At 38.2% G+C, this 27,808-nt stretch overlaps 2 protein-coding genes across 2 annotated transcripts in view; one reads left to right on the top strand and one right to left on the bottom strand.

Annotated features, from left to right (window-relative positions):
- The window catches only part of LOC136418065 (rRNA methyltransferase 3, mitochondrial), a 44,625-nt gene that overhangs the window by 3,484 nt on the left and 13,333 nt on the right, over positions 1-27,808 (bottom strand). The window lies entirely within an intron of this gene.
- Positions 180-26,958, top strand: LOC136418119 (ATP-binding cassette sub-family C member 4-like). Its single transcript, XM_066404077.1, has 29 exons — positions 180-403; positions 9,525-9,594; positions 9,845-10,071; positions 10,659-10,785; positions 10,837-10,996; positions 11,051-11,217; positions 11,385-11,639; positions 11,695-12,077; positions 12,129-12,363; positions 12,908-13,241; positions 13,296-13,427; positions 20,185-20,299; positions 21,038-21,148; positions 21,476-21,610; positions 21,665-21,869; positions 21,925-22,307; positions 22,357-22,487; positions 22,542-22,709; positions 22,771-22,922; positions 22,966-23,105; positions 23,160-23,475; positions 23,526-23,699; positions 23,748-23,929; positions 23,983-24,264; positions 24,317-24,539; positions 24,818-25,042; positions 25,094-25,875; positions 25,926-26,048; positions 26,100-26,958. Exons 3-29 carry the CDS (start codon positions 9,878-9,880, stop codon positions 26,344-26,346), a joined length of 6,081 nt encoding a protein of 2,026 aa, XP_066260174.1. The 5' UTR covers positions 180-403; positions 9,525-9,594; positions 9,845-9,877; the 3' UTR covers positions 26,347-26,958.

The following is a 27,808-nucleotide window of genomic DNA, read 5'->3' as shown; positions in this document are numbered from 1 at the left end:
TCAACACTCTCTCGCAGAAGTATTTCTTCAGATGATCAATAAGCTGCCCAAATCCCAAAAAAAGCGAATCGACATAAAACCAAGTGTAACAATAAAGCCCAAATAAATACCGAACAAAGTGAAGAAAAAGTGTCGGCATGCGCTGATGTGCGCCCGGCATCGCGACGCATTCAATCCTGCCGGGGCCGCGTCGTCGTCCTGCTAGTCCCGAAATCGACGCCGTTGTTGTCCTGAGCCTCTACAGGGTCCCTGCGACAAATTTCGTACTGCTGCTTGCTGCCCAGCTCGTCCCGTTCAAACCCTCGCCTAAAACTATCCGGATATCATCCGCGCGGCTGCTGTGCTGTCAAACATTTCACCCCACAAATCACACGGATCACCCCCGAAACGAGATCAGAATAAGGTGAGTAGGCCACAGTAGACCTGGAGATTTTTTTTGTTTATTGATTGATCAGAAGGATGTGTCTATTTCACGAGAGTTGTTCTGTGATTATGTGTGCATCTGCTGTCCTTCCCTTTGGAGAATGTTCTTGACGGCTTGGGGCCAAATAATTTACGACCTACAATACATGCCAAACAAAGGGGCTAAATCGGTGGCCACAGAAGTGTAATAAGTAACCCACGTGTTTTCTATCAAAATCAAACAACTTAGCGGAAATCGCGTTGGCGTTAGCCCTTCTATTAATAGAACCCTGGTGGTGCGCCGGAGCCCTTAATAATTGAAGTAATAGGGCAGAGCTCAAAATGGCATTAGTTTTGAGTCTTCTGGTTACAGATCTTGAACATCCATCGGTATAGAGCAAATGAGAAAGGCAAAAGCCAGCTTCAAGACGGAAATTAATATTTCGAATGAAAACATGTCAATGCTGCAGGGAAAATACTCCAGCAAAACAGTATTTCGAGGGCTTTCTTTTTGGTGCCATTTGGTCTGGGCTCGTTGCCCTTTTGACTTGAACGTTCGAGTGGATTCGAGTCCAACTTTAATCCAATTACCCGGCTGTTGATTGAACGAAGGACAGGTCCAAACTTGACGCCATTTAGTCGAAGATAATCATTTTATTCGAAACTCGGAAAATAGCGACTCGTATTTGCACTCTCGAACGTCGAATTGATGGTTTCCCCTCAATTAACCCTCGATTTCTGATGATGGAGTTTTGGTCTTGGCAGGATTCCGGGTAATTAGGATAATTATTATTGGGCCGCTACAAATTGTGGAGAACGGAGTGGAGAACAGAATAGAAAAAAATTAGGTCCGTACTTCTAACGACTAAAACTTGATAAAGTTATTAAAAGTAGTAAAACTGTTTCAGTTGTTCAAGTAGAAGAGACGATACGAACGTAGCCAGTTTGATAATAAACAACATGTATAAGTTAAAACTTTTAAATTTACGCAGAAGTAACTTTTTCTTAACTATGTATTTCTTGCAGATAATAAATTTTCTGTTCAATTCAACAATATGTAACCACTTAGCCATGTAACACACAACATACGATTGGCTTGAAAATGAAAAACAAACTTCAGTTTTATTCAAACACTGCAAAAAACGTAAAAATTATCGAAAAAATCATTTGCCGTTGAACTCTAAAAATTTAGAGAAAAATCTAATTTTGCCTGTTCAAACTCTCATTTGTCCCCACATTGGATCTATCTGTGATTCCGAACTATCTTTAAATGCTGTGTAGAATAAGAATCAAAGGAAGACAGAAGATGTTAAATACGTGTCAACTACATCCAGAGCCTACTCTACTACCCAGAGAAGCAGGATCACTTCGGTAACTTTTGCCGTAATTTAGGCTCGTATGATAAACAAAGATGACTATACGATACGAGGTATGTTTCTGTGATTGTGAATATAAATTGAAGACGTTAGCACAGTGGTGGCAAATGATAGTTTAAATGGTAAAATCTGAAAATTGTTTTATATCGGGCGTTTCAAATTTGTGTCCAAGTATGGCCATCTTGAAAATTATTGTTTATAAAAATTACTACAGTCGCCATATCAGCACTGACGTTATTTATGTAATACCAGATTAAACTTGCTTTTTCTTGATAATACTTTTTGAAATCGTTCAAAAATATTGTATTTTTTAGTTAACTGAGGACATCACATGCGATTATTTTTAGACTATTTTCAAAACTATTTAGGACATATTTAAACTAGATACGATCAGAAAACGACCCAATTGGCGACAAAATTAAACGATAAATTGAAAAATGTTTAGAAAAAAATTACGCCGACTGACAAATCACAGACCATGGAAGTGTGGAAAATGTAAAATTTTAAATACCTTTATCTCAAAAACGGTTGAAGATAAATATAGAACTTTCGTCAAAAATGTACATAATACTTTTCTGGGTGTTTCTTTTGAAATAAGAATATTGCGGAAGAAGTATGCCTATATCTTGATTGATTTGGGCATAATTTGGGAAACCGTGCACTAAATTTGACTAAGTAGGTATTTTTCGTGCACCTAAATTTTTGAAAATCTCTTTGTATTAATAAATTCCTCCTAAATATTTACTCCAACACTATTTTACCTTCATCATTCTGTCAAGATATGCAAATTGATAGAAGTGTTTGGAAGAAATTCTTATATAATTTTTAAGGTATAATGAACTCTAGTCTTAGATTTTTCAATGAAAAAGAAATATTTACAAACAAAGGCATACTTAGATACCCCCACATATATAAACTCCTTTAATTTGTATATGATAATGGTTGAGATGAAAAATGAAAATTCATGATCAAATTAGCATTTTCTAATGAGGGGGGCCTATAACCCAGTGAAGTTCACACTATAAAAACTTCAATAAAGTTCCAATTTTTAGTGCCTTCGATGCCTTCTCCGCCCCTGGAAACTAAATGAATAAGTTAATAACGAAGGGCACCAGGCGTCGCACAAACTGGGATTAAAAGGCACCGTGAAATATTAACGCCCTACCCTAATTAGGCTCTTCTTTCGCTCATTTACGTGTTAGTTGGTGTCGCGCTATAGAATCTCCATAATAATTGAAAAAAAAATCGAGAGAAGAACAGCGATGCAGTGCCGCAAAAGAAGATTGGTTGGCCCGTTGCCATAGGGCATCGGCAGCATCGATTTACCGCCTCGATGCGGTCGACGTTCAGTGTTGGATCCTATTTTTTGGAGCACAATCACCTTATTTATTCCAAAAATATCTACTCATCAAACCATGTTGTGTAAAAATTAAATCCGCCCCTGTACAGCTCAAAGACACAAAACTTATAATTTAATCAGCACTGCAAAACTCCAGGTCGGAGTATTATTTGGCCGTTTCACCTGGATCCTGGTGGAATCTTGGCTGGAAGAACGGTGTTGGCAATCGTAAGAACGCAAAGGGGGCCCCACGTGGGGGGTGGCGGCCCCAAAATGGGGGGATCGGACGAGCCAAGGCCGCGTAGTACGGCAGTTCATCGATCCAGGCCGCTGGATTCGCCGGCTGGGTGATCAGATGGGCCACTCTTCCATTTTTCCCCTTGTTTTTTGGACACATAACGGTGCAGTTATCAAGGTCAATGTGTCGTAGATTATGAAGGACACTCAATATTTTTGAATTATTGATACGGCCGACTTGAATCGATAAGGCAAATTGAGGCACCGTGTGAGAACTCAGCCACATGTCTTTGTTAAAACTTGAAATTGACCCTTGCCTTGAATTAATTGCATATCCAGGATTTCCTGAATAGTTGCATTTATAGTAATTATATCCCCATAGCGTCAGCCCTCATTTTAGCCCCACAATGGAGTAAGTAACTCGATAAAAACTTCCACAACTTGAATTTTTTCCAGTTATTATTTTTGCTCTGATTCTATAAAGAAATCTCTGCTTTCCAGCCTGAATCCGTTATAAAGTTTCACTCGAATAAATCCCTCGTTTGCTTTACAGTTCCACTTATATTCGGAAATGTCGTCTTAGTACACAATCCAGAAAAAAATATGTGAGAGTCTCTCAAAGCCAAATGTAAGCTGAGTTTACTCAGCTACGAAAACAACTATTGTGTGCAGTTATATTTCAAACGTGCAGTGAGTGCGCTAATTATTCGTGAACGCAAGTTAAAAATTTGATAATGCACCTAAAACGGGGCGAATTTGCACCGGGGGTAGTAAAACAGAACTCCGGAGCCTGCCTAAAAAGGTCAAAGGTGAGGGTAGATCGTTAGCCGGAGGCTTTGCATTGATTCCAAAATAAAATTGTTACGATTAAAAAAAAGCTACTTAACTAACTGAAAATAACACAGGGAAATGCAGAAGAGGTTAAAAAATACCGAATTTCTTGATTTCATTATTAAAAACACACCAATCTTCAATAAATCACCCTGTAAATCATTTTGAAACTGTATCAAAATGAATTTGTTGTCGCTTAGACTTTAATTCAACATTACTGCGGGATTAATACGTAACCAGGGTGTACTTTTTTCTTTTATATTATGTGGAAATGATGCTCCATATGCAAGTGAGAGTTGTTAGAGCGGAGGAACTGCACACTATTTTCAGTTAGAACTAACTGAGAATAACATTTAATCTTTACTAAGGGATCGGACGAAAACCCTTGTTGTGATAAAAATTCAAACTTATAGTTAACTGAATTATTTGAAAAGTGAATCCGTAAAATGCGTAAAACACTCTGTTATTCCTCTCCTAAATCGCTGAGGAATGATAATTTTTGAGATGAGTCATTACATCACTCCCAAACGCTGCCCTAAAACTTGTGTATATATTATGGATGCCTTAGCAATGTTGGAGAAGCCACGATCACAGTTTCTTAATGTGAGATAGAAAATTCTTCATAAAATTCTATCACAAAATTCAATAAAATATATATGACTTCTTGATGCCAATTTTGACAATGTGGAGAAGGGACATGGCGAAAGTATAATATACTTAGGAAAAATTTAATATAATGTATTTACAGGGTTTTTCAAAAGTCATAATGAACCATTTAAGATATACAATTCTAAGAAATACCTCTCCGAATGAGTTCTTAAGGTTGAAAAATATCACTCTTGCCCTTCCCTTCATAAAGTAGACTCAAGTATTATATCTTTTTTTACATATTCGGACACTACATGTAAAGATGTCCATTCTAGAGGCTAAACAACGATTTCAAAGAAATTAACAAACTTTGTTGTTTCAATTTACAATTAGACAAAAGTCACATTTTTCAAATAGTACTGTCGGTACATATTTTTTACCACATATTAAGTGGCATAATTTTTTAATTTTTGAAAATTTGTCAAGGTTTTGAAACAATATTTCTGTTAAATGTGTACTTTAACAATTCTAACTATTCCTTCACCACATAGTCAAAATATGGAAGGTGGTTATGAAAAAATTAAAGAAGATGGACGTGAGCAAATTAACGTGAAAGACATTAATATTATTTTCAAGGAGCTGTGGTCTTTGATTCGACCAAAATTCGAAGGTGTCTGCGGCGTCAAAATACTATAGCCCTCCGCCTGGAACAAAGCAAATCAAATTTCTCATCAATCAACCCCTTGGCCTCCTCAACAACCTGGAGTGTTCCCAATAATTAAAAATCGACCTGTTACATTGCAATCCCGATCCTGGCCACAATGATAATTCCCGTTTTATCGGGAATAACAGGTCGCGTGCCTGACCTTTATTTGAGACCGAGTGCTCTACTAATCGGCATAAATTAGGGCCATATCGAGTCGTTTGCGTGCGCCTAACATCTCTGGCTATGATTTTTCCATTGAATTCAGTCAATCGGTGCCCTTTCGGATTTCCGGCGGACGAGGACCGGCCCGAACTTGCGAAACTTTTCCGCAAATCGGGCAACCGAAGCTGTCGGCGGCAGGGCACGTGCGTTGGGCAGTTGCGAATTGGCGCATTTGCCGCGATATTGATGGTTTTCGCGGCTGATGCAGCTTCGAATTGCCGCAGAAAGTTTAAATTTTGCATGAAGAGACTCGAACTATTTTAGGTCACATTAGAATTAATGGTTACATTTCGGGTATAGTTTCGAGCCCAATCCTGGACGGTTATACATACAATAGGAGATTAGGATCAGTCGCCTCGCATACCATTAACCTTGTTTCTTGTGTGGAAATTTACGATCATAGAGGGCGTGCGTGTCTGGGCCGTCTCGGACGACGCTCGTTTGTCTTCCGGCCTACCGGAAGCTCCTTTTGAGGATCGAACTCCAGACTAGCACGCCATCCAGAGTCGTGCCACCTGTCCCTTTTAAGTCATCCCTTGACGATACGACTTTCTCATCCGCCGCTGGATAACTTAACGCGAAATTATTATTTACGTGCCAGAGATAGCAACTACAAATCATCGTTTAAGCGCAGTTTTCTAATATTTTTTCCCGGTAAGGATTGGCTCACGAACCTCCATTATCAGGCGGGCGCGCGACCTCCAAAAAGAGGGCCGCAATTAAGCCCTAAAAAATAGGATTTTCCTCCTTGGCAACGAAGTTTTTTAGTCGGCTACGTTCGATCGATTCGGTTTATTTGGTTTCGGGGACGCGGCGTGCTTGTTTTTCGGGCTCAGCCATGAATTCCACAAAGTTTTTCTGAGTTTCTGGATTTAGTTGAGCATTAATGTCACGTAGCAGTCGGTGGCAGAAGACGAGGTTTATTTAAAAAATTGGAAAGTTTGAAAGTGGGCAATAAAGGGCTGTCTTAGCCAGGCGAATGTAACGGTTAACCTCCGTCAAATTGTCAAGAATTAATTACGAAGTCTACTTGCCTAAAGTTCATCCAAGTGTTTCTTAAATTTCAGCTGCTATGGTGTTCATACTTACTGAAGAAGGCATGTCAAATGCAAAATATGGCGTCTTTTTCGGTTATTATTGGATTAATATCGATATTAAACATTCACATTGTTGGTTAATAGCGGAGTTACCACCCACAAGCCAAAAATATATTGTGGATCTTCAGCATAAGAGCTTTTTTAATGCCAGAGGTTAGATTCTTGAATCTGGACAGCAGAACATTATCGAAGAACAACTTAAAATTACGTGTATTTATTGACATTCTATACATGGCTATACAGTGTTGATTGGACGTTCTCCTCCCCAGACTAAAGAATCTGGCCTCAGTAGGTATTCGAGTTACAGTATATACTGGATAGAAATAAATACTTAAATGTAAAATCGTGTCGCTAATTATCGTTTTCAAGGCTTCCTGAGACTCTCGTTAAAAAAAAAACTGTTTTGCTATTAAAACTCGCATATACCGCCACTACGTCAACGTTATCAAATTTTGTTTAGCGTCAACTACCCTGTATACTCAACGTAGTAATCTCGAGGTAAAAAAAGAAATTTCATGGAAAATTTCATGGAAGACCCTATTTGAGGCTCTGGAACTCAAAAACAGAAATAAGTAAAAGAAGACATATACGGTGTGTTCTAAAAATAACATAACATATCTTAATTGAACACTCAGTTACGGGGGACGTCAAAAATACTGCCAAAAGTTCATATAAACATATATACATTATCACAATAAAGTGAATAGTTTAATTATATAAGTATCACCACTTCAAGTCGGAACATAGAAATCACGCAAGTCAGAGAAGGACCGTACAAGTTTTAACATGTCTCCGACAAAGACCAACAAAGTGAGAGGCTAGCGGTTGAAATGGGCGGAGTTAGTTCGGTCGACGTCTCCACTTCGACGTTTAGCTTAGTGTTAATTTCGGTGCTTTCGCGGAGATGGAAATTTAAAAAAAGATAAAAGCGAAAAGCAGTAATATAAAAAATGGAAAAAAAATCATTAGAACTTATATTAGCAAAAATTCTGCAACGGTGAGAGATCTGGCAATATTGTACTGACTCCGCCCACTTCAACCGCTAGCCTCACAACGCACTTCGTTGGGATTTCTCGGAAGCATATTAAAACATATGGGGTCTTTTTCCCACTTACGCAATTCCTATTTTTCGACTTGAACTGATAGTGCCTATTTGTAGTATATCCTCAAAATCAAAATGCAAACAATAAGTGTCATCATATTTATGTCTCATTATCACCCGCATACCATTTGTTTTAATCGTGCTGCAGTTGCGCAGTATGCATAATTTATTATAACGGCGCAAAATCCATTCCAGCATACAGGGTGGTGCAATCAAAAACTTTGCACCTCGATTTTCAGAATTTAAAATGAAAATGTGTAAAAATGCCCAGACCCGTTGATTTTTAATTCGAGGAAGACAATTTGAACAGGAAGAAGTATCTCTCGACACCCCTTCCTATTCGAAATTTTGGAGGTAACTGTCACCCCTGTTCAGGGTTTCAGGTTGCATGGTTGCAAATACAAGAACAGATTGTCTCCTTTCGAATCAAAAATCGACGAATAAGAATGTTTTTACATATTTTCATTTTTATTACTGAAAATCCAGATGCAAAAATTTTTTTGAGCTACCCTGCATAGAAAACTGCACCAGTCATTTTGACTGCTTTGGTATAAATACCAATCACGATCATAACCCTTCAGATTTTGAATAAAATAATAAGAGTAATTGCATGACATTATTCATTTAATTATCGCTATAAATATCATGTCATAGCTTGAAACAAAAAGAAAATTAAAGTAGGAATTTGAAAATAAAATTGTAAAACCAGTTATTTTGACTGGTGTGGTGGATCTAGCGTTAAATATCTTAAAGAAATTTTCAATATCCAAAAATGTAACACCGGGTGTTCTATACATATACAAGATAGGCTTTGGGATAGGTTAATGACGAGTATGCTAAAAGAGATATTTTTTGAATGCAATTTTTAATTATTCGTAAGACGAGGTTTGCCAAAAGAAAGAATTTAGATGTGGCAATGCAAAGCGGTAAAAACCGAGGAGAGACAGCAAACACCTTCGAAATTGTTAAGGATAACTTTTCAGTCTCGACTTTTTTGCCACTTTTCCCCAATTATTTCAGCTTTCACTAAGCAAAAACATGAAACAAACGTTTTGTGCAGGATTTTTCTCTTCTTATTAGTTATGAAGCGCGAAAAGCAAACGGCAGTAGGGTAGTAAAATTTTAATACCACCTCCCCCACATGACGTCATTGCTTCTGGAAGTTTTTGAAGTGTAATTAGACCTTCTTTTCCGGTGTCAGGCCCTAATTACATTGTACCCCCAGGAAACAGAGGCTTTGCTGTTTATTGACGTTCCACAAGGCGTCTATTGTGCCTCATATATGGCCTACGGTTACACGAAACAGACGTGAAACATAGTCGCGTTTCATCCACCGTGCCTTCGTTAATGAGCGACGCTGTAATTAAGAATTAAGCCCGTTTGTTTATTATTATGAAATACTTGAATTAGTCTCGCAAAATACATCGATTAGAGACGTTTAATTAAATAATCAACCGATAACCATCTACATGGCGTGAAAACATTGCAAAATCCAGGCTGGTGCACTTTGGATCGCGTGCGGCATCCAGGCAAAGCTCAAATCTACTCCGCCACATTAAGTTACATGCGACACCATATTTTTCTCCCCCACGAGGTTATAAACAGTTTTAAAATTCTGTTTCAGGTCCTAGGGCTGTCCAAATAAGCTTCATAGAAAATGCCTCCATCTGCCTCAGCTTGTTGACAATTATTACGTAAGTATATTTCGCCATAGCTGTAACTATATTAACCCCAATAACGTAGACACATTCCGGGGGCAATTGAGCCACCTAAACTGGGAGCACAATTGCCACATTACAAGACCACTTATGGCCTTAACTGCCTGATGCACGCTTGTATCCCGGAGGGCTGCGGCGCTTTATTATTACTACCAGGACCGAATTAGCCTATTTCAAAGTGGCCTTTTTACTTTCCTTTTAATGGAACAGATTTCGTTGATAATAGATCCGGCCTGGTCCGGCTAACCCATCGCCGGATATGCGGTGGGGCTGCTGGTCCTTGATGGGGCTCCTGCTGGCAGTGGTGGGCCCTGTCGCGCCATCGTCCCGAAGGGGACGACACAGATCCGTCCCCGTTGAAGGGCCCAGGGCGGAACCCCTTGTGGCGCAACAAGGGGCCAATACTAGACGGGACCCTTTCGATCCCCATAAGGATTCTGAGGAGTTCAGAAGGTTCGTTTTTGTCCTCATTTTATCAGCTTCTTGAGAATTTTAATGGCGAAACTCCAGGAAACTCTAATATTATTTTAAATAATTGGAAATGAACATGCGCACCTTTTATTATCTCACATGAAAATACAGGGTGGCCCAACGGAAACTTTGCACCTCGATTTTTCAGTATTTAAAATGAAAATGTGTATAAACGCTCGGAACCGTCTGTTTTTTGATTTGAGGAGGATAATTTTTTATTGCATTTTCAACCCCTGAACAGGGGTGACAATTTCAACGAAAATTTCTAATGGGAAGGGTTGCCAAGTGATATCTCATTTTAAGGGTGTACCCTGACTATAACCTCCAAGTCCCCTCTCTTTATAAATTTTGGGGAAAATTGTCACCCCTGTTCAAAGGTTGAAGTTGAGGGTTGAAAATACATTAAAAAACCGTCCCCCTCGAATCAAAAACCGACGGATCCGAGCATTTTCACACATTTTTGTATGTATCGAGAGTTAAAAGCAGACTCCTATATGTGGGGGATGTGCCCCATTAACTCTTGAAGATACATTTTTATATCACCTAAAACCACCCAATTTTCTCTCTAGAGACGCTCCTGATGATAAACGCGATTTCGCAAGCCGACTTTCCTCGACAGACCAAGACCCCCTGATTATTCGAACCACCAAAGGAAAGGTCCGAGGCACCACACTGACTGCAGCCACAGGAAAAAAGGTATACCTACATCCCTCACCAAACTTCCAAGAACTAACAAACACCTTCTAGGTAGACGCCTGGCTGGGTATTCCATACGCCCAGAAGCCAGTGGGCAACCTAAGGTTCAGACATCCCAGACCGTTCGAAAAGTGGGAGGGTGTTCTCAACGCAACTAAACACCCCAACTCATGTGTTCAAATTATAGATACTCTGTTTGGAGATTTCGCTGGTGAGCTCTATGGAGTCTATAGTTTTCAGACATGTGTTTTATTTGGGTAAATAGGAGCTCAAATATGGAATCCCAACACTCCTCTCAGTGAGGATTGTTTGTACATCAATGTGGTGGTACCGAGGCCGAGGCCTACGAATGCAGCTGTTATGTTATGGGTGTTTGGAGGAGGATTTTATTCTGGAACCAATACTTTGGATGTGTACGATCACAATATTTTGGTAAGTGCAACAAATTGCACATTCTTGCCTAGAGAAATCTCGGGTATTCATTGAGTACGTGCAGGGTCTCTTATTCAGCACGGAATCGCGCACAATTTTTAGCCTCTCCTATATATCTTTTCCTGAAACGTTATGTATTTATAATTGCAATTTATCTCTTATTTTAGGTCTCAGAAGAAAACGTCATAGTAATCTCAATGCAGTACCGCGTAGCTTCCCTCGGATTCCTCTACTTCGGTACCGCAGACGCTCCCGGCAACGCCGGTCTCTTCGACCAACTGATGGCGCTTCAGTGGGTGCGAGACAACGTTGCCGCCTTCGGGGGTAATCCCCAAAACGTCACCCTCTTTGGTGAAAGCGCAGGAGCCGTCTCTGTGTCCTTGCACCTTCTATCGCCCCTGTCACGAAATTTATTTTCTCAGGTATTTTTAGTAGCGAATCTAGAAATTGCAATGAAGCTTTTGAATTCTAATACAGGCTATAATGGAGTCTGGTAGCGCAACTGCCCCCTGGGCTGTGATATCCCGAGAGGAGAGCATCCTCAGAGGCCTAAGATTGGCCGAGGCTGTTAAGTGTCCTCACGACAGGAGCAATTTAGGGGCGGTAGTGGAGTGTCTCAAGAAGCAGGATCCTATGGATTTGGTGAACAACGAATGGGGCACTTTAGGGATATGTGAGTTTCCTTTCGTGCCCATCATAGATGGGGCCTTTCTAGATGAGTCTCCAGCGAGGGCTATGGCGAATAAAAACTTCAAGAAGACTAATATTTTGATGGGATCTAATACTGAGGAGGGGTACTACTTTATTATGTACTACCTTACGGAGCTGTTCAGGAAGGAGGAAAATGTTTATATTAGCCGGTAAGATGATTGGGATTTAAACATAATTTTTTCCAAGTTAACTTTTTATAGGCCAGAATTTTTGAGAGCTGTAACCGAATTGAACCCCTACGTAGGCCCTGCAGCCCGACAGGCTATAATCTTCGAATATACTGATTGGCTGAATCCGGATGATCCTGTAGCAAATCGAAATGCTTTAGATAAGATGGTGGGAGATTACCAGTTTACTTGTAACGTCAACGAATTCGCTCATAGATATGCCGAGACTGGCAACAATGTTTATATGTATTACTACAAACATCGAACGGTAAGTCCTCTTTTGAGGAAGCAATTTTCGACATAGATCTAGAGTGTCAAAATTTGAAATTTTATGTAAAATAGCGCACTTTTTTCTATATACTATATATTATATAATGCGAATTTAGGTACGGTAAAATTCTCTTCAAGTAATTTGCTTATAATATTCTTCCCATAATGGTGAAGGAGCCCTTATGCTAAAGGAAAATCTGTGGTAAAGTGATGATAGTGTGCCACAAGTGTAAAAATTTGGTAAAGACCTGGCTCAATAAGTCAACATACAACAAAATGGTTTAATAAATTAGAACATTTGCCAAAAGATTGCCGCTTTAAAATGGATAAATTAAATTTTTTAAATCTTGACAGAATGGAGAGGGAAAAAATATTTTTTATGCCCTAATGTAATACCCTTGCCTGTGCTTTTGATTTTCGGAGTTAAAATTGCACTATATAGCATTTAATGTAAGGTCATATCACGTCGCATTTTGGCAGTCGCAATGGGTAGTTTTATGTGATTTACCTTTCAAATATTTTCTCTTATTTAAACATTTTAGGTCGCAAATCCCTGGCCTTCTTGGACAGGAGTGATGCACGGGGAGGAAATAAACTACGTGTTCGGAGAACCGTTGAATCCAGCCAAATCCTACACCGCTCAAGAGGTAGACTTGTCCAAACGAATCATGCGATATTTCGCCAATTTCGCAAAAACTGGAAACCCTTCGTTGGCGCCTAATGGGGTGTGGACGGCCACTTTTTGGCCCCTGCATACGGCCTATGGTAGAGAATACCTCACCCTTGATGTAAACAGCACCGCCACTGGTAGGGGGCCTAGACTGAAGCAATGCGCCTTCTGGAAGAAGTATTTGCCACAGCTTCAACAGCTCACCGGTATTTATGTCTACTTATAATCTTTGTAAAGAACTTATATATTTTTTCATTTAGCCGAAATGCAACAAAAGCCTCTTATGGATAATTGCACTAGCGGCACAACGAGCCTAATGGCTTACCGACGAGTAGGGTATCTACTTTCCCTTTTAGGGTTGGTTTTCAGCTTCTTCGGTGCCATGATCGCGTAGAACATCCATATCATGAGGTAAAATTCAATGTAAAATTAAATTTTATTCACAAAAAGCAGCTTTTTTGCAGATTTGAGTAACAGAAACTTGCAAGACCGTGCTTGACCGCGCGCGGTAGATTGCAAAAGAATCTTAGGAAATAATCGCTTTTTGTTGTGTAGACGACCCCCAAAAACGTATGACCGATACGTGATGTGTAGTAGAGGTTGTGAATTGTGACTGAGGATGGCGGTGCTTTGGGCCTGAAACTTTGGGTTGTGTCAGTCGAATTGAGCGATACCTTTACCTTACCCAGATACATATCCTTATATATTTTTAAGGGGAAATTTTATTGCACTCTTATTGTTGCAACGACAAGGCTAGTAGAGGGTCCTTTGTAGATTCGGGGATAGAACTTTCATCGGACCCGTTTCGAAACTCTATGCATATCATTCTAATATCATCGAAATAATTTTAATGTACTTTTTATCGAAGTTTTTGTCCCAAAGTACCTGGCTTCCCTACACTATTGTTTAGTGATAGAACTAATTTAAGCTTGCTTATCTATTGCAAAAAAGGAATTTTTGGGTTTGGTTTTCCGTTTTAATTACCATGTCAAGTGGGATCTAGACTTATAGCGGAATTGTGGCAAAGTTACTTAAATGGACAAACAAACATTAAAATATCTCGGTAAATTTGAAAACATTTCAATAATATCTGAAATTTAAAAAATTGCTGCGGTTAAATAGTAGCCGCTGTTACCATTTCTCTGTCATTTAACTTCAAGACAATAGGTTCAACAAAGAAGAAAGTGGCGTCCCTGCGCTCTGTACTGACATAGGGAGATATCATTTCTTTAGGAGAACGAAAGCAATCTCGGAGTCTTTTAAATTTCCTTTTGATTATACAAAGCAACAGCTTTGCTGAAACTTTACCATTCGACTATGCGTATTATGTTCACCATTTTGTCAAAATTTTCATAATGCCACTGTTGAATATTTTCTGACATTTTCTGCAATTTTCTTTAGCTGGTTTTTATGTATGTAAATGTGGAAATATTTAGCCGGATACTGAAGGGTATCATCACACCAAAAAGTCTGTAATGTTCTTCCCAGATTTACAACTTTGCCACAATATCACATATTTTGAATTTTGAAGAAGCACCCTGATACAAGTAAATACCAGTCCATGTATGGAGTCTTTCAAAAAAAAATTTTTTTTCATTCTCTAGTGTAATCAGATACCTTCAGTTGGAAAAGAATTGAATCCACACGGAACAATGTTTGAACCAAATAATTTTGTTCTCATCCTGTAAAATACAAATCAACAGCGACATTTTATGGCTATTGTTTGTGCCAAAAATGAATAAAAAATTACTACAAAATGACAGAAAATCTGAACAGGAAATATTGATTATATTGGATACCTAATCTAACCAAACTTGATAACAAATGATGCTCCTCAAGTTTCGTAAATAAGTGGATTTCTTGTGTCCATTATAGAGACAAACAGGCAGAGAACGTATGCTTTATGTTGCAAACTGGACAAAAATGATGAAAACCATGCACCTTCAAGTCTCGGACGTTGGGTGTACCTATTATACAATTATAAAGAGAGTGAAAAGTGTTCTGAGAGCATTTTTGTGCCAAGTTTGGAATTATGGAAGGTGCCATTCATCAAATATAATGTGCCCTTTCTATTTTACCCCTAGTGTAAAATATAGGGTGTTCTCTCGATTTTCTTTTTTATTGGATGCATACACTTCTGAAATCCGGCCTAAAATCTATTTCCGACACAAAATGAGTTTTTTCCCTTATCTTGAAAACTTAATGAAACCACATAACACCCCTAATGTCAGCATCTCTCAAATCTCTTTGCTAAAACGTATCTCTTTGCTGCCTTAATATTGTTATAACTTTACACAAATATAGTGACAAATAATTATTTCATAACTATCCTAGTGACTTAGCGATTAGTGACTCTAGTGCCTCTGTATTTACGTAGTTTATGATTAAACTGGGCAAGGCGACAGTTTACCCGTACTATCTCCCTCTGTACCCCAGTCGCGCCCTTCTTGATCTAATTTGTGCTAAGACGAGCTCGCCCAAGCATTTCTTACAATATAACTTACATATCCAATGATGGTGCGAATCTTAATGATCATTGTTAACTTAGAAGCAACTTGAGATCTCTGAGTCATTGCAGTTTCCTCATTCTTGTACATATCGACGTGTATGTCTCTCATCAAATTAGTGTATTATAAGCTTCGTTCTAACCAATAGTGCGAGTTTTATGCACGTTTCTGTAGGTACCTTATTATTTTTATAAATCAAATTCCATGGGGTTTGAACCGATTGAATTTTGTACAAAAAGAAAGGAAAATTAAGTCAGCTACATTAGCTACCCTACTAATGCTTTCATTGTTATTGCAACGGCTTTAACTAAGCACACTCACTTATTGACTCGTCTTATCAGGAAAACTAAGTCTATGTGGATAAATTTAAATAAGGGACAGTTTTTCTTAAAGAAACGGCCCATGAGTTGCTTCAGGCTCAGAGGGATTTTGAGTCTGAAGGACAATGGCCCGAAGAACGACCAGTAGTGAAACCAATGTAAATTTTGTAATAACTAGTTTTCATATGCACAACTTAGGCCTAAGTCGCAAAAATCAATTGCTGTTTATTTGTGTAGATAAGAGGATTCGTCTATTAAACTTTTTGTAGTGTTTCAAGTTTCTCTAAGCAGCAAGAACGACTCAGATAAACTTGAAAATGCAATTTATAAAGTTAACTAAAATACTACTAAATAGGGTCTAATTCATCTAGATTCTAGGACCTTTTATAAATATAACCGTGCATTTTGAATGTGTTCCTTTTACGGAGTCCTGAATCTTTACGTTTCTCTCTTTAGATATTGACACTCTCTTCAATTCAAAAACATCGAAAATGTGCATTTTTACAAACATACTTTTCTCAGTTAAGTCATGAAGCTTTTTAAAGTCTCAAATGTAACGTATAACGCTTGATCTATAAACTAGATAAGGGATAAACTTCCAATATCTGTAGTCAATTAGTAAACACACTATCCTGCCTATGACTTTGGTTGTACTGATGATGATTAAGCATGAGTTTGAGTCTATTCACAGGAGCCTAAAACGAATAAGTTACAGTTAAAGTCCTAATGTCCACTAATTAGGCTTTAACAAGTGTTTGGTTTGACACTCGTGGAGAAACATAATATTACCCCTTAACGTTAATAAATTGTAGTTATTGTGATAAATTATATAGCAAAGAATTGATAAATATATCTCTAGTATATTTAAATACATAATTTATATTTAAGTTACAATGTAAAAAAACCGTTCTGTATATGATTTTCTGTTGTGGGTAGACATGTACAGCTTCTTCAGTTGCATCAACATTTCGTATGCCAATACAGAATGTCCCTAATATATACCGACAAATTTTAAGGGGTGGTGGAGGACATCAATACAAACTGTTTGTCTTTAATAAACATATGCCCGCAAATGGACCGTCTGGGCAGATAAAAGGAAATATGGTTTTGGCCGTTATAATCACTTTTTGTTCGTATCGGACTTCGTTTTATTGATAAATAAATGGTGGCTTACAATAATTGTTCAAAATGTTAACCATTCACTTTAATACAAAGATTGCACTGTCGATTCATTCATTCACGGACCTTATCAAATATTCCGGGAATAGCTTCTAGATGTGTGCAACTGGCCATTATTCTTACCGAGAAATTTTCCCCATTGCGAATAAGCGTTTCATAAATCAGACCTTAAAGATAACCCCAAAGGAAAAAATCCAGGAAGTTGAGATCAGGAGAGCGCGCGGGCCGAGCTATAGGGTCTCCTCTTTCAAACCATCAGTGGGGAAATCGCTGATTCAGACATTGGCGTAAATCAAAATGTGGAGGTGCCCCGTCATATTGAAACCACATGTTATTTTGGGAGATATTCCCAAGCAATTGAGACAAAACATTTTGTAGAAAATGGAGATAAATACGTCACATGTTTACCAAAATTGTCGCTGGTGTGTTGGTGAGACCACCAAGCGAGCATTTTCATCACGCCAAATGTGGCTGATTCTACTACCAAAATAACCACAGCGTGTGAAACATGCCTCATCATGAAACAAAACTATTCTCCTCAAAGCGAAGTTCTATTAAGTGGTGACCATTGGCAAAAAGCAAATCGATATGGATAATTTTCAGAATTTTAAGCATGTACGCGTTGCAAACGTTAGGGGTAGAGAAGTTGTTCGTATACGACACGTTATATGGTCGACTTGGAGGATCCCATACAGTGTGCAATTACGCGAACACTTGTATATCGATTTCCCTCCATAGACTGCAAAATTACTTCACATTCAACTCTAGGAGCTGATTTTAAACCACCATCACCACCAGGGCGCTTAAGGTTCTTACTTTCTCTAAGGGTAAAAATATCGTGAGGCATCGCATCTCACCATGCCCCCCCAGGCCCCCGTAAAGTGAGGAACAAAAGATTTCGTTTTTTAGCGGCGAGATGCTTGAAATTTACTCCGCGATTGGTTCTTTCAACCCCCCCCTTCCCTCCATGTGACAACAGTGCATATTGTGTTAAATTGGCAGTACCCGATATTCCTCAAGTAATTATTGTATCCTCACTTTAAAGAAAAGTAAATCTGACTAACAACCATTTAGCACTGTAGAAGTTTTGTTTTATATCTATCTTAGTTCTAGTGTCTAGTTTATTAATATTGTTATTGTGGCACTACTGTACCTATGTAGAAATAATGCATTCTGCCTTAAAATGTTACAATAGAGTTTTTTTAAAGTGAGGGTATTCTTTTTAATTAAATATTCTTTTTGGGTACCTGAATATTCCTAGCAAGTTTTCTTATGCGCTAATGGGCTGCTTATGTAAGCTGGCATATTGTCGTCCTTCGATTCCTGGTTCAATGAGCTGCAAGATGTAATTAAACATAGACTGGGTAATTTTTAAGTATTCATAATGGCGATCAGGATATCCTTTAAGTTGCTGATATAAATGAAAGAATTTACCAAGTCTAGTATGTTTTTGATTTACTGGATGCACACTCCACCTTCGATCTCCCTTTGCCGCCAATAGCCACTATGCCAAGCCATTTGGCGAGTCACTATCACTAGCTGAATCAGACATTTTATTACCTCTTTGTTCGTAAGAAACAAGACAAATGAACTGCGACACGCGATGATGCAAACTTCTTCGGTATGTCAACCAGCGGCGATGTTCAATTCTTGACGAGGCGAACGTCGAAATGCGCGGCGAGGTGCGCGGAGAGTTGCGATACTTCACGAAGTTTTTACCCTTAGGCGGCGGTGGATGGGAACAAAAGTTGTATGAAGAGGTTGCCGGCTTCCTGGACATTTCTGTTCATTCAAGCGTGCAGCGTTTACTCCATTAGAATTTGCTGCGGTATAAGCGAGGTGCATATCGGTAAGTTCTTCAAATGAGAAACTAACGTCCATTTTCGATACAAATTTTGATTTAACATTCAACAAAATTAATGTTACTGTACCAACTGGATAATCATAATGTACAAAACAAGGCCCTAAAATTGGCATCATGGGAACGTGTAATTGTGATAAAGAAATGTTTGTGTTCTCCCACAAAAACGCAGTTGAAACAAAAAATGTTCAACGAAAGACAGTGGTGTCCAATTAAATCAAGAATTAATTTAGTTATTTGATATGACTGAAAATATTTTATTTGTTGTAGAACCCAAACGATTCATTTGCGAGCGTATGTTTGTTAAAGACAAAAAGTTGGTATTGGTGTCCCCTACCACCCTTTAAAGTCTGTCGAGGTATATTTTTGGGACACCCTGTCCATTTCGTTGATCATCTAAATGGCAGTTACAGTTATTAGTCTAACATAATTATAAATAATATAGAATTTATTGTTGTAGGCCTTTGGCTGTTCAGTTGATTTAAATACATATTGAAGGCTTATTGTACAACTGATCGAGACAGTATTTTAATTATTAATATTAATCCCACTTACGAATGCTATGTCACGCCGACGTATCTCAATTCAAGGCAAATTATCGAAGTGGCAGAACCTTGTTCGGCCAATTTAATCCAAGACTTTAAGCGTTGATGTTTAATTGTTATTACGTAATTTTAAGATAAAGAGTGTAGTGTGGAATGTTTGGTTTCGTCATGTATCACTTTTTATCGCCAGATTTAGTTTCTCGATGGAAAAAAGGAGAATAGACGCAATTTGGTGCAATTGTTTGTATAATTATTTAAATTTGTACAAGTAAAAGGCAAGAAATTTCGGTTCGTGAGTTATATTTTGAATTTGAATATTTCGCGCATTTTTTAGTTCTTACTTTTGCCGCGTTCGCAGACTCCGTGGACAGGTGAAGTATCGCCATTTTTTGGCAAAAGTTAATTTTTTTTGTTGAAAATCAATTGTGTGCTATTAAAATTAAAAGAAAATGAGTTATTGTCATTCGCCAATAATGATTTCATTACAAAATTTATTAAATATGAATCAACAAACAGTAGAATCTAAATTGGGCGATATTAATTTTGGTCAAAACATGGCGGGCTTAAATTTAATTTTGACATCTCACTGACGCTTACATAAACACAAATTCTAACCACACAATATCAGTTTGATTCAAAGGGGAGCGGGGTTTCGTTAGAAGCCCAAAAAGGCCCCATTTCAGCTCATAAAAGGCAATTCATTTCCAAAACAGTGCAGCAAATAAATTATGAGTGAGTGACACTATTAATTAATTCTCAAGTTGACGACGAAAGTAGTATGGATTCAACGAAAAAGTACGATAAAACCAGTTCTGAGGATTCGGCAAGTTGGTTGAATAAACTATTTTATTGGTAAGTTTTTAAAGATATGTGTGAAAAATTTGGAATCATTGAGCTTCGTGTGAAATCAGGAAATAGAAATTATCAGTTTCAGGTGTAGTCAAATAGTAGTATTTTTAGTTCTTTATCAATATTTTTGAGATCATAAATTTATAGATATTTTATACTTATGAATTGATCTATATTTAAGGAATGCAATTACCTCAAATTATATCGGAATTTCGTTAGTAGCTCAATATTAGTTACTGTTGAGTTGATATATATACATCTGCCCACAATTGCATCCTTAACTGCTCCCCAATTGATTTCCCAATCTTAGATTAGATATGGATTTCACTGGGATTTCAACCTATTTATCTCTTCACATTACACTTGACATTACCAATCATTAACATCTTAGGATTTTTAAAATGAATTTGCTTTAAATGGTAATATGTTTCATGTAAAGGTTATAGATGTATAAAAAAACTTGAAGAACTGGAAGTGAAAGATTCAGTAAAGGCTCAAGGGTATCTTCTTGGAAAATTCAAACTCAGTTGGTCTGGTACTAAGACTCTTTTTCAAAAATTGCCTAGTAATTCAATCAAGAAGTTGTCAAATGCATATTACAATCAACAATACCAGTTATATTCTCTAATTGTTATTAATTATTAGGCCAATATTTAATTGTTTTTAATTAAAACAATGCATTTAAAAGTTACAGAGTGACCAATTAAAATTGGCACCCCATCCTTTATTTATTTGTTTTAGTTGGGTTCTACCATTTTTTAAGTTGGGTTATTACAATAATCTGCTCCTCAAGGACATCTACAATTGCACAAAACAAGACTTATCCCAGGAATTGGGAAATAAATTAGAACAGTAAGTAAATCTGCATTTCTTGACATTATCCTCCATCAGCCCATATGAAGTACATTTAAAAAATATTTGCTTTGCCTCAAGTGCTCAATATCTGATTAGGAAATATATTATTGATTGCAAGGACAATTCCTTATCTCTTGAAAGGTCAAATTACATAAGTCTGCTTGGAATAAACTTGAATTCCATAATAAATTTTATCAGAAATCTTGGTTCTTTGTTTGGAATTCCTTACATTGACATAAATTTATGCTTCAAGGTCTGTTAGTTCTATTGTTTACTACTCAGATACTCTATTAGTGACTTAAGTAATATGTTTCTGTACTAAAGACAATGGAATCAAGAGCTACTTAGAGCTGAAAAAAGCAAACAAAAACCGAGCCTAAAACGCGCAATATGGAAGACTTTTGCACACTCCTACATGTTTTATGGTCTGATCATATTTCTCAACTCATTGTTCATAAAGTAAGTGCTCTGACTAGGCTTTGAACCCCTTTGAGTTAAAACAGAACCTTGCAGACTTTCCCAGCCAATTGTCTTGGGATTATATGTCAGATATTTCAAGAAAGATGTCATAAGAGATCCAACATATGGGTGGATTCTTGGATCAGCAGTAATATTTATGGCTTTTATCAGCCTAATTGCAATGCATTATTGTTCAGTTAATTGTTCTCGAGAAGGAATGAGGGTGAGAATTGCTTGCAGCTCTCTCATCTACCGCAAAGTATGTCACAAATAGAAAAAATTATAATTACACTTCAAATAATTTGTCATTGTAGCTGCTAAGACTAAACCATGTTTCCTTGGGCAAAACTACTGCAGGACAACTAGTCAATTTGCTATCCAATGATGTAGCTAGATTTGATTTTGCAATGCCCTTCTTGCACTATATCTGGATTATGCCAATAGTAGGTTTAGGAGGTTTTTTAGTTATGTACAGCTATGTAGGCCTAGCCGCTATTCCTACTATGATTGTAATGGGTCTACAAGCAGTATTTGGACAGGGGCATCTGTCCAAGCTGCAAGGCAAATATCGAGGAAAAATAGCCCGGCTTACGGATCAAAGAGTAAAATTAATGGGCGAAATTACAGCGGGTATCCAGGTTATTAAGATGTATGCTTGGGAGCAGCCATTTGAGAAAATTGTGGAAATTGCTCGAAGGTAGTTTTAATAAGAGTAGAGTGGTTGATTTTAAATTGCGTGCGTTTAGGAATGAGGTGGACATGATCACACGCACCTCGTATATCAAAGGCTTTTCCTTAGGTTTAAATGTGTTTGTTGAAAGGGCCACTCTATATATTGCAGTCATTTCTTTTGTGCTGCTTGGTAATAATATTACAGGTTAGTAATAGATTCACAAAAAAATTGAATAAATCAATTCTATTAAATGTAAAGGTGAAATTGTGTTCTCTGTGGCCCAGTTACTTAACACCATCCAACTCTATATGTCCATTCTATTCCCCCTTGCATATTCTGCCTATGAGGAGGCCAAAGTTTCTGTAAGGAGAATTGAGGAGTTTTTGAAGAGTGGCGAAAATTTAACTTTAAGTTACTCAGATCAAGGTAAGATTTAACGCCGGATTTAAATTTGTATTTATGTATTGGATAATAAAAAAACTCTCAGATTCCAATAGTATTAAAATCGTCAAAGGAAGGGCCAGTTGGCTCCCAAATCCAATAGTGCATACTTTAGTGGACATTCATTTGGATGTAAAACCGGGTACTCTTTGTTGCGTTGTAGGGCCTGTGGGTTGCGGCAAAAGCTCTCTTTTACAGGTACAATTTGTCTTAATTTATTAAGAATATTTAAGTCTTGTAGGTTATTTTAAGGGAGCTGCCTTTGAACATGGGCAAGCTAGAGGCGCCTTCAAAGATATCTTACGCCTCTCAGGAGCCTTGGTTGTTTACCTCGAATATTCGGCAAAATATTTTATTTGGAATGCCATTTGACAAAACAAGGTAGATCGTAATTTATAAAGTTAATTAACATATAAGAACATGCGTAAACATCAGGTACGCTAAAGTGGTAGAAGTCTGTGCCCTTCAACGAGATTTCGAGGAACTTCCTTTCGGTGACAAAACTCAAGTCGGTGAAAAGGGCACTGCTTTAAGCGGGGGGCAAAGAGCAAGAGTGGCCTTAGCTAGGGCTGTGTATAGGGAGGCTGACACTTATCTTTTTGACGACCCCTTAAGTGCCGTGGATGCTCATGTGGCTAAACATTTATTCGAACAGTGCGTTCAGGGATTTCTGGCTGGAAAGACCAGAATATTAGTCACGCATCAGGTGCAATTTCTGAAAGGGGCTGATTTGATTGTAATTATGAGCAATGTAAGCATTTCTAAGTCGTTAGAGACTATTATTGAAATGTGTTTATACAGGGACAAATCAACAAAATAGGAACTTTTGCCGAATTAGAAAACGACGTATCAGCTCTTTCAAAAGAAGTGGAACACCAAAAGGAAGAGAACCTCGAAAAGGATTTGGAAACAACAAAATTGGCTGTTCCACAGCTGCCTAAAAGAGAGAGATTGCGTTCTGTTTCCTCGATAATTGTGTGTTTTAATAAAATTTATGCCTATAAATCAATACAAAATTTTTAGAGTATGGTCGGTACTGAGCCCGATGAGACTCAAGAACTTATAGAGAAAGGTTCAATTCCAACGTCAACTTACACTACCTATTACAAGGCTGGAAATACAGTGTTTACACTGGTACTTTTAGTTTTAATGCTGATCGTGGCTCAAATTATGTGTAATGCTTCTGATATGTGGGTGACGTATTGGTAAGTAGCTGAGTTCAGTTTTAACACAGCTGCATTGTATTCAATATTCAAAGGACCAACAAGGAGGAATTGCGAAATTTGCAGTTACCAAAACAACTAACGGAATCCAATTCTACAGAGTTCCCTGAAAATTTGAAAACCACTCTTGCCAATGCAAATCTCATAGAAGAAAACTCAACAACCATTAGTTTTTCGGATTTAACTACCATTGCTTCAGTCTTACTTGCTAATGATACTGCTACTATTAGAATACAAGAAGAGGGCATGTCTCAAGAATCTTATATCTGGATCTACACGTTATTGATAATTTTGGCCGTTATCCTTACCAGCGCCCGGTAACAACCTGAAAGTTTCCAAAACTCTTAGATTTATCGATTTTTCTTTCAGCTCGACAATGTTCTACAAAATTTGCATGAACGCATCGAAAACTTTGCACAACCGGATGTTTGCCAACATACTGAAAGCCCCAATGGCTTTCTTCGACGCCAATCCTTCCGGGAGGATCTTGAATCGGTTTTCCAAGGATATGGGAGCTATTGATGAGGTGTTGCCCAAGTGCACGTTGGACATGTTGCAGATTTTCTTGGTGATGTCTGGGATTTTGGGCATGGTAAGTTAATTTATGGGCATAAGAAATCGGCAGAAAAATATTCCCCGTATTCAAAACCCATAAGTGAACGTTTCAATCCCCTGAAAAGAAGCAACAATGCCTCGTTTTTTTGTTATAAAATAACCACGGTTGGATATTGCGTGACGTCGCTATTCAACTATGAATTGCGTTGCCAAATCAAAAACAGATCTATTTAGATTTACAATTGCCTAGACTCGTTAGGTGGAATGGGTTGATCATATTTTTTAGCTTCACTTGAATGTAACGTGTTTTTATAGGTGTTTATTGTGAATCCGTGGATGGTAATCCCAGCAATAATCCTGGGTTTCCTCTTTGTTTATGCCCGTAAAATCTACTTGGCGTCAGCGCAAGATGTCAAACGCTTGGAGGGAACTACCAAAGCCCCTATTTTCTCCCACGTCTCTGCCAGTCTTTTTGGCTTGTCCAGCATCCGAGCCTTTAAGGCTCAAAGCATGATTATCCGCGAATTTGATACACTCCAGGTAAGTACTTCCATAACTGTCATCTATTGAGTCATAAACTAAAAACATTAGGACCAACATACTGGTACTTGGAGCTTACTCCTACAAACCAGCGAAGCATTGGGCTTTTATTTGGACATAATCAGTACCACATTCCTGACTTTGGTAACGTTCCAGTTTCTGATCTTAGACAGCGAAAATGCTACCAGCGGCAATGTCGGGCTCGTAATAGCTCAAAGTCTGATTTTGACAGGGATGCTTCAATTCGGAGTGCGCCAATCGGCTGAAGTAGCTTCCAATATGACTAGCGTGGAAAGAGTCTTGCAATATATGCGCTTAGAGGAGGAAGGTCCTTGGGAAACCCTCCCCGCCTATCGGCCTCCTACCGATTGGCCGAAAGAAGGGCGTGTCGCTTTTAGGCACGCTTATTTGCGATACACTCCCGACGGCTCGCCCTCCATCAAAGACTTGACGCTAGAATTTAAAGCAGGAGAGAAAATTGGGATTGTTGGCAGAACTGGGGCGGGAAAGTCTTCGTTGGTGGCCACTCTGTTTCGTTTAGCTCCAGTGGAAGGACACGTGCTTATCGACGACTTGGATACAGCAGATATAGGACTGCGCACCCTTCGGTCTTCAATCTCCATTATTCCGCAAGTGCCCACTTTGTTCTCCGCTAGTCTCAGGTACAACTTGGATCCCTTCGAGAAATGCTCGGATGAGCAGCTGTATAGAGCGATAGAACAAGTGGAGCTAAAGCAAAGCGGAGCTTCTCTTGAGACTACAGTGAGTGAAGGCGGAGCCAATTTCAGCGCCGGTCAGAAACAACTCATATGTCTCGCACGGGCAATAGTTAGGTCAGTCGTAGCTCAATTTTCTTTGAATTTTACTAAATGAAATTTAACAGAAACCATAAAATCTTGGTAATGGACGAAGCTACAGCCAACGTAGATCAGCAGACAGATTTTCTCATTCAAAGCACCATTCGTCAGCTGTTTCGTGACTGCACAGTCATCACTATAGCTCACAGGTAATTGCACTTTTTTCAGAGTTGTGATTTGTTAATGGGAAACAATTGCAGAATCAATACTATAATCGATTGCGATCGTGTTTTGGTAATGGACCATGGAGAGTCGGTGGAATTTGCTGCACCCCACGAATTATTACAGGAAAAAGATGGATATTTTGCTAAAATGGTCTCACAAACTGGAGAGAAGATGGAGGCACAGCTGCGCAAAATGGCGAAGGAGTCCTATGAGCGAAAGAATGTTGTTGCCAATGGTAATTTTGAGCAGGAGGGTAGCCAGAAAGTCAAAGAAAATGACTGATTTACATGTAAATACGTATACAGGTATCACCAGTTCACGTAGAAACATAGGTATTGCGCAAGAGCGGGAAGGACTGCACAAGGTTTAATATTCGTTTGTTGAAATATTAAATCTTATGCGGTCCTTCTCTCACTTGTACAATCCCTATGTTTCCACTTGAACTGGTGATACCTGTATGCAAAAAAATCAGGTGCCTTCCAGACTTAATTAGGTGGTTGTTAATACCCAAGCAAATGTTTTTTGCGTTATATGTTGTTTTTTTTTTAAGCATGACATGAACAAATTTGCTCTCATATTCTTTAAAGAGTAAATTTATACATTACAAGTAACATTGCAATTAAATTAGAGAATTAATAAGGTGTCATAGATACTTAATACGATTAGGCCAATTAATATATAAGTACTTAAGAATTATGTATTCGTATCTATGACGATAAGTTACGGCATTTAGAAATTGCTACAGGTACTTACAGGATCTCTACTTATATATTTTGAAAAACGTTTACAAGTTTACAAAAGTTTTGTAAGTAATTAAGGCATAAAGTGACAGTCTAACCAAAGGTGCTACTTTAGGGAAATAATAAGTTTATTAATAAATTTGTTAAAAGTACAGTTATTGCTTGTTTATTATAAGAAACTAAACTCATTAAAGGTAGTTGAAACATCAAAAGCATGTCTGGGGATATGAATAATTGTCACACATAGGAATAAGTGGAACATTCAGTCTGTAATACACTCACTTTCACATGAAATGCACCACCCAGTAATAATAATAATTAAGTCTTGTAATTTTGGCAAAAGAATGCTAGTGGTTTTTTTGTCATCGACCTATTAGATTTTTTATTCAATTGTAAATAAATAAAATAATATTTACGTGGAAATATCAGTTTATTTTGTTGTTGAACTGTGAACAAGACATCTCAAAATGCCCCCAGTAAGACAGCGTCGAAATTTTTACCACGTTTCGGATTTTGATAGAGGGCGAATTATCGGCATGAAGGAGGGTGGACTTTCTTTTCGTGAGATTGTCCGAAGAATGAATCGGAACCACACCACGATTGCGAGAATATGGTCTTCGTGGTCTGAAGAGAGGGTTCAGCGACATCGTCCAGCTGGACGTCCTCCCCGTAGCAGCAACGCACGTGAAGATCGACTTCTTAGACGGATGACCATTGGTGATCGATTTCAAACAATGTCTGTTGCAGTAGATTGGATGGGAGCTCTAAATCGTCGGGTGTCGATGGCAACAGTTTACAGAAGAATTTCGTCTTTTGGCCTGCATTCATACCGCCCAACACCAAGCTTCCAGATTGGCCTGGTGTCAAGAACGAATTGATTGGAATCATGAGTGGAACAATATCGTCTTCAGTGACTAGTCGCGATTTTGTTTATGGATCAGTGATGGTTGTAGAAGAGTCAGACGATACCGAGGTGAAAGAAGAAATTTGCAATTTTCTGAAAG

Source organism: Euwallacea similis, chromosome 32, assembly GCF_039881205.1.
Source record: "Euwallacea similis isolate ESF13 chromosome 32, ESF131.1, whole genome shotgun sequence".
NCBI lineage: Eukaryota > Metazoa > Arthropoda > Insecta > Coleoptera > Curculionidae > Euwallacea > Euwallacea similis.
The sequence above is the reverse complement of the archived record's forward strand: the minus strand, read 5'-3'. Positions and strand labels throughout refer to the sequence as shown.

What these genes read in the sequence shown, in the direction of transcription:
- LOC136418119 (XM_066404077.1), top strand. Translation starts at nt 9,878, where the DNA reads ATGCGGTGGGGCTGCTGGTCCTTGATGGGGCTCCTGCTGGCAGTGGTG. An exon ending in TCTGTTTGGAGATTTCGCTG is followed by an intron (nt 10,997 to 11,050) that starts GTGAGCTCTATG and finishes TTGGGTAAATAG; the next exon opens with GAGCTCAAATATGGAATCCC. An exon ending in GTCATCACTATAGCTCACAG is followed by an intron (nt 26,049 to 26,099) that starts GTAATTGCACTT and finishes AAACAATTGCAG; the next exon opens with AATCAATACTATAATCGATT.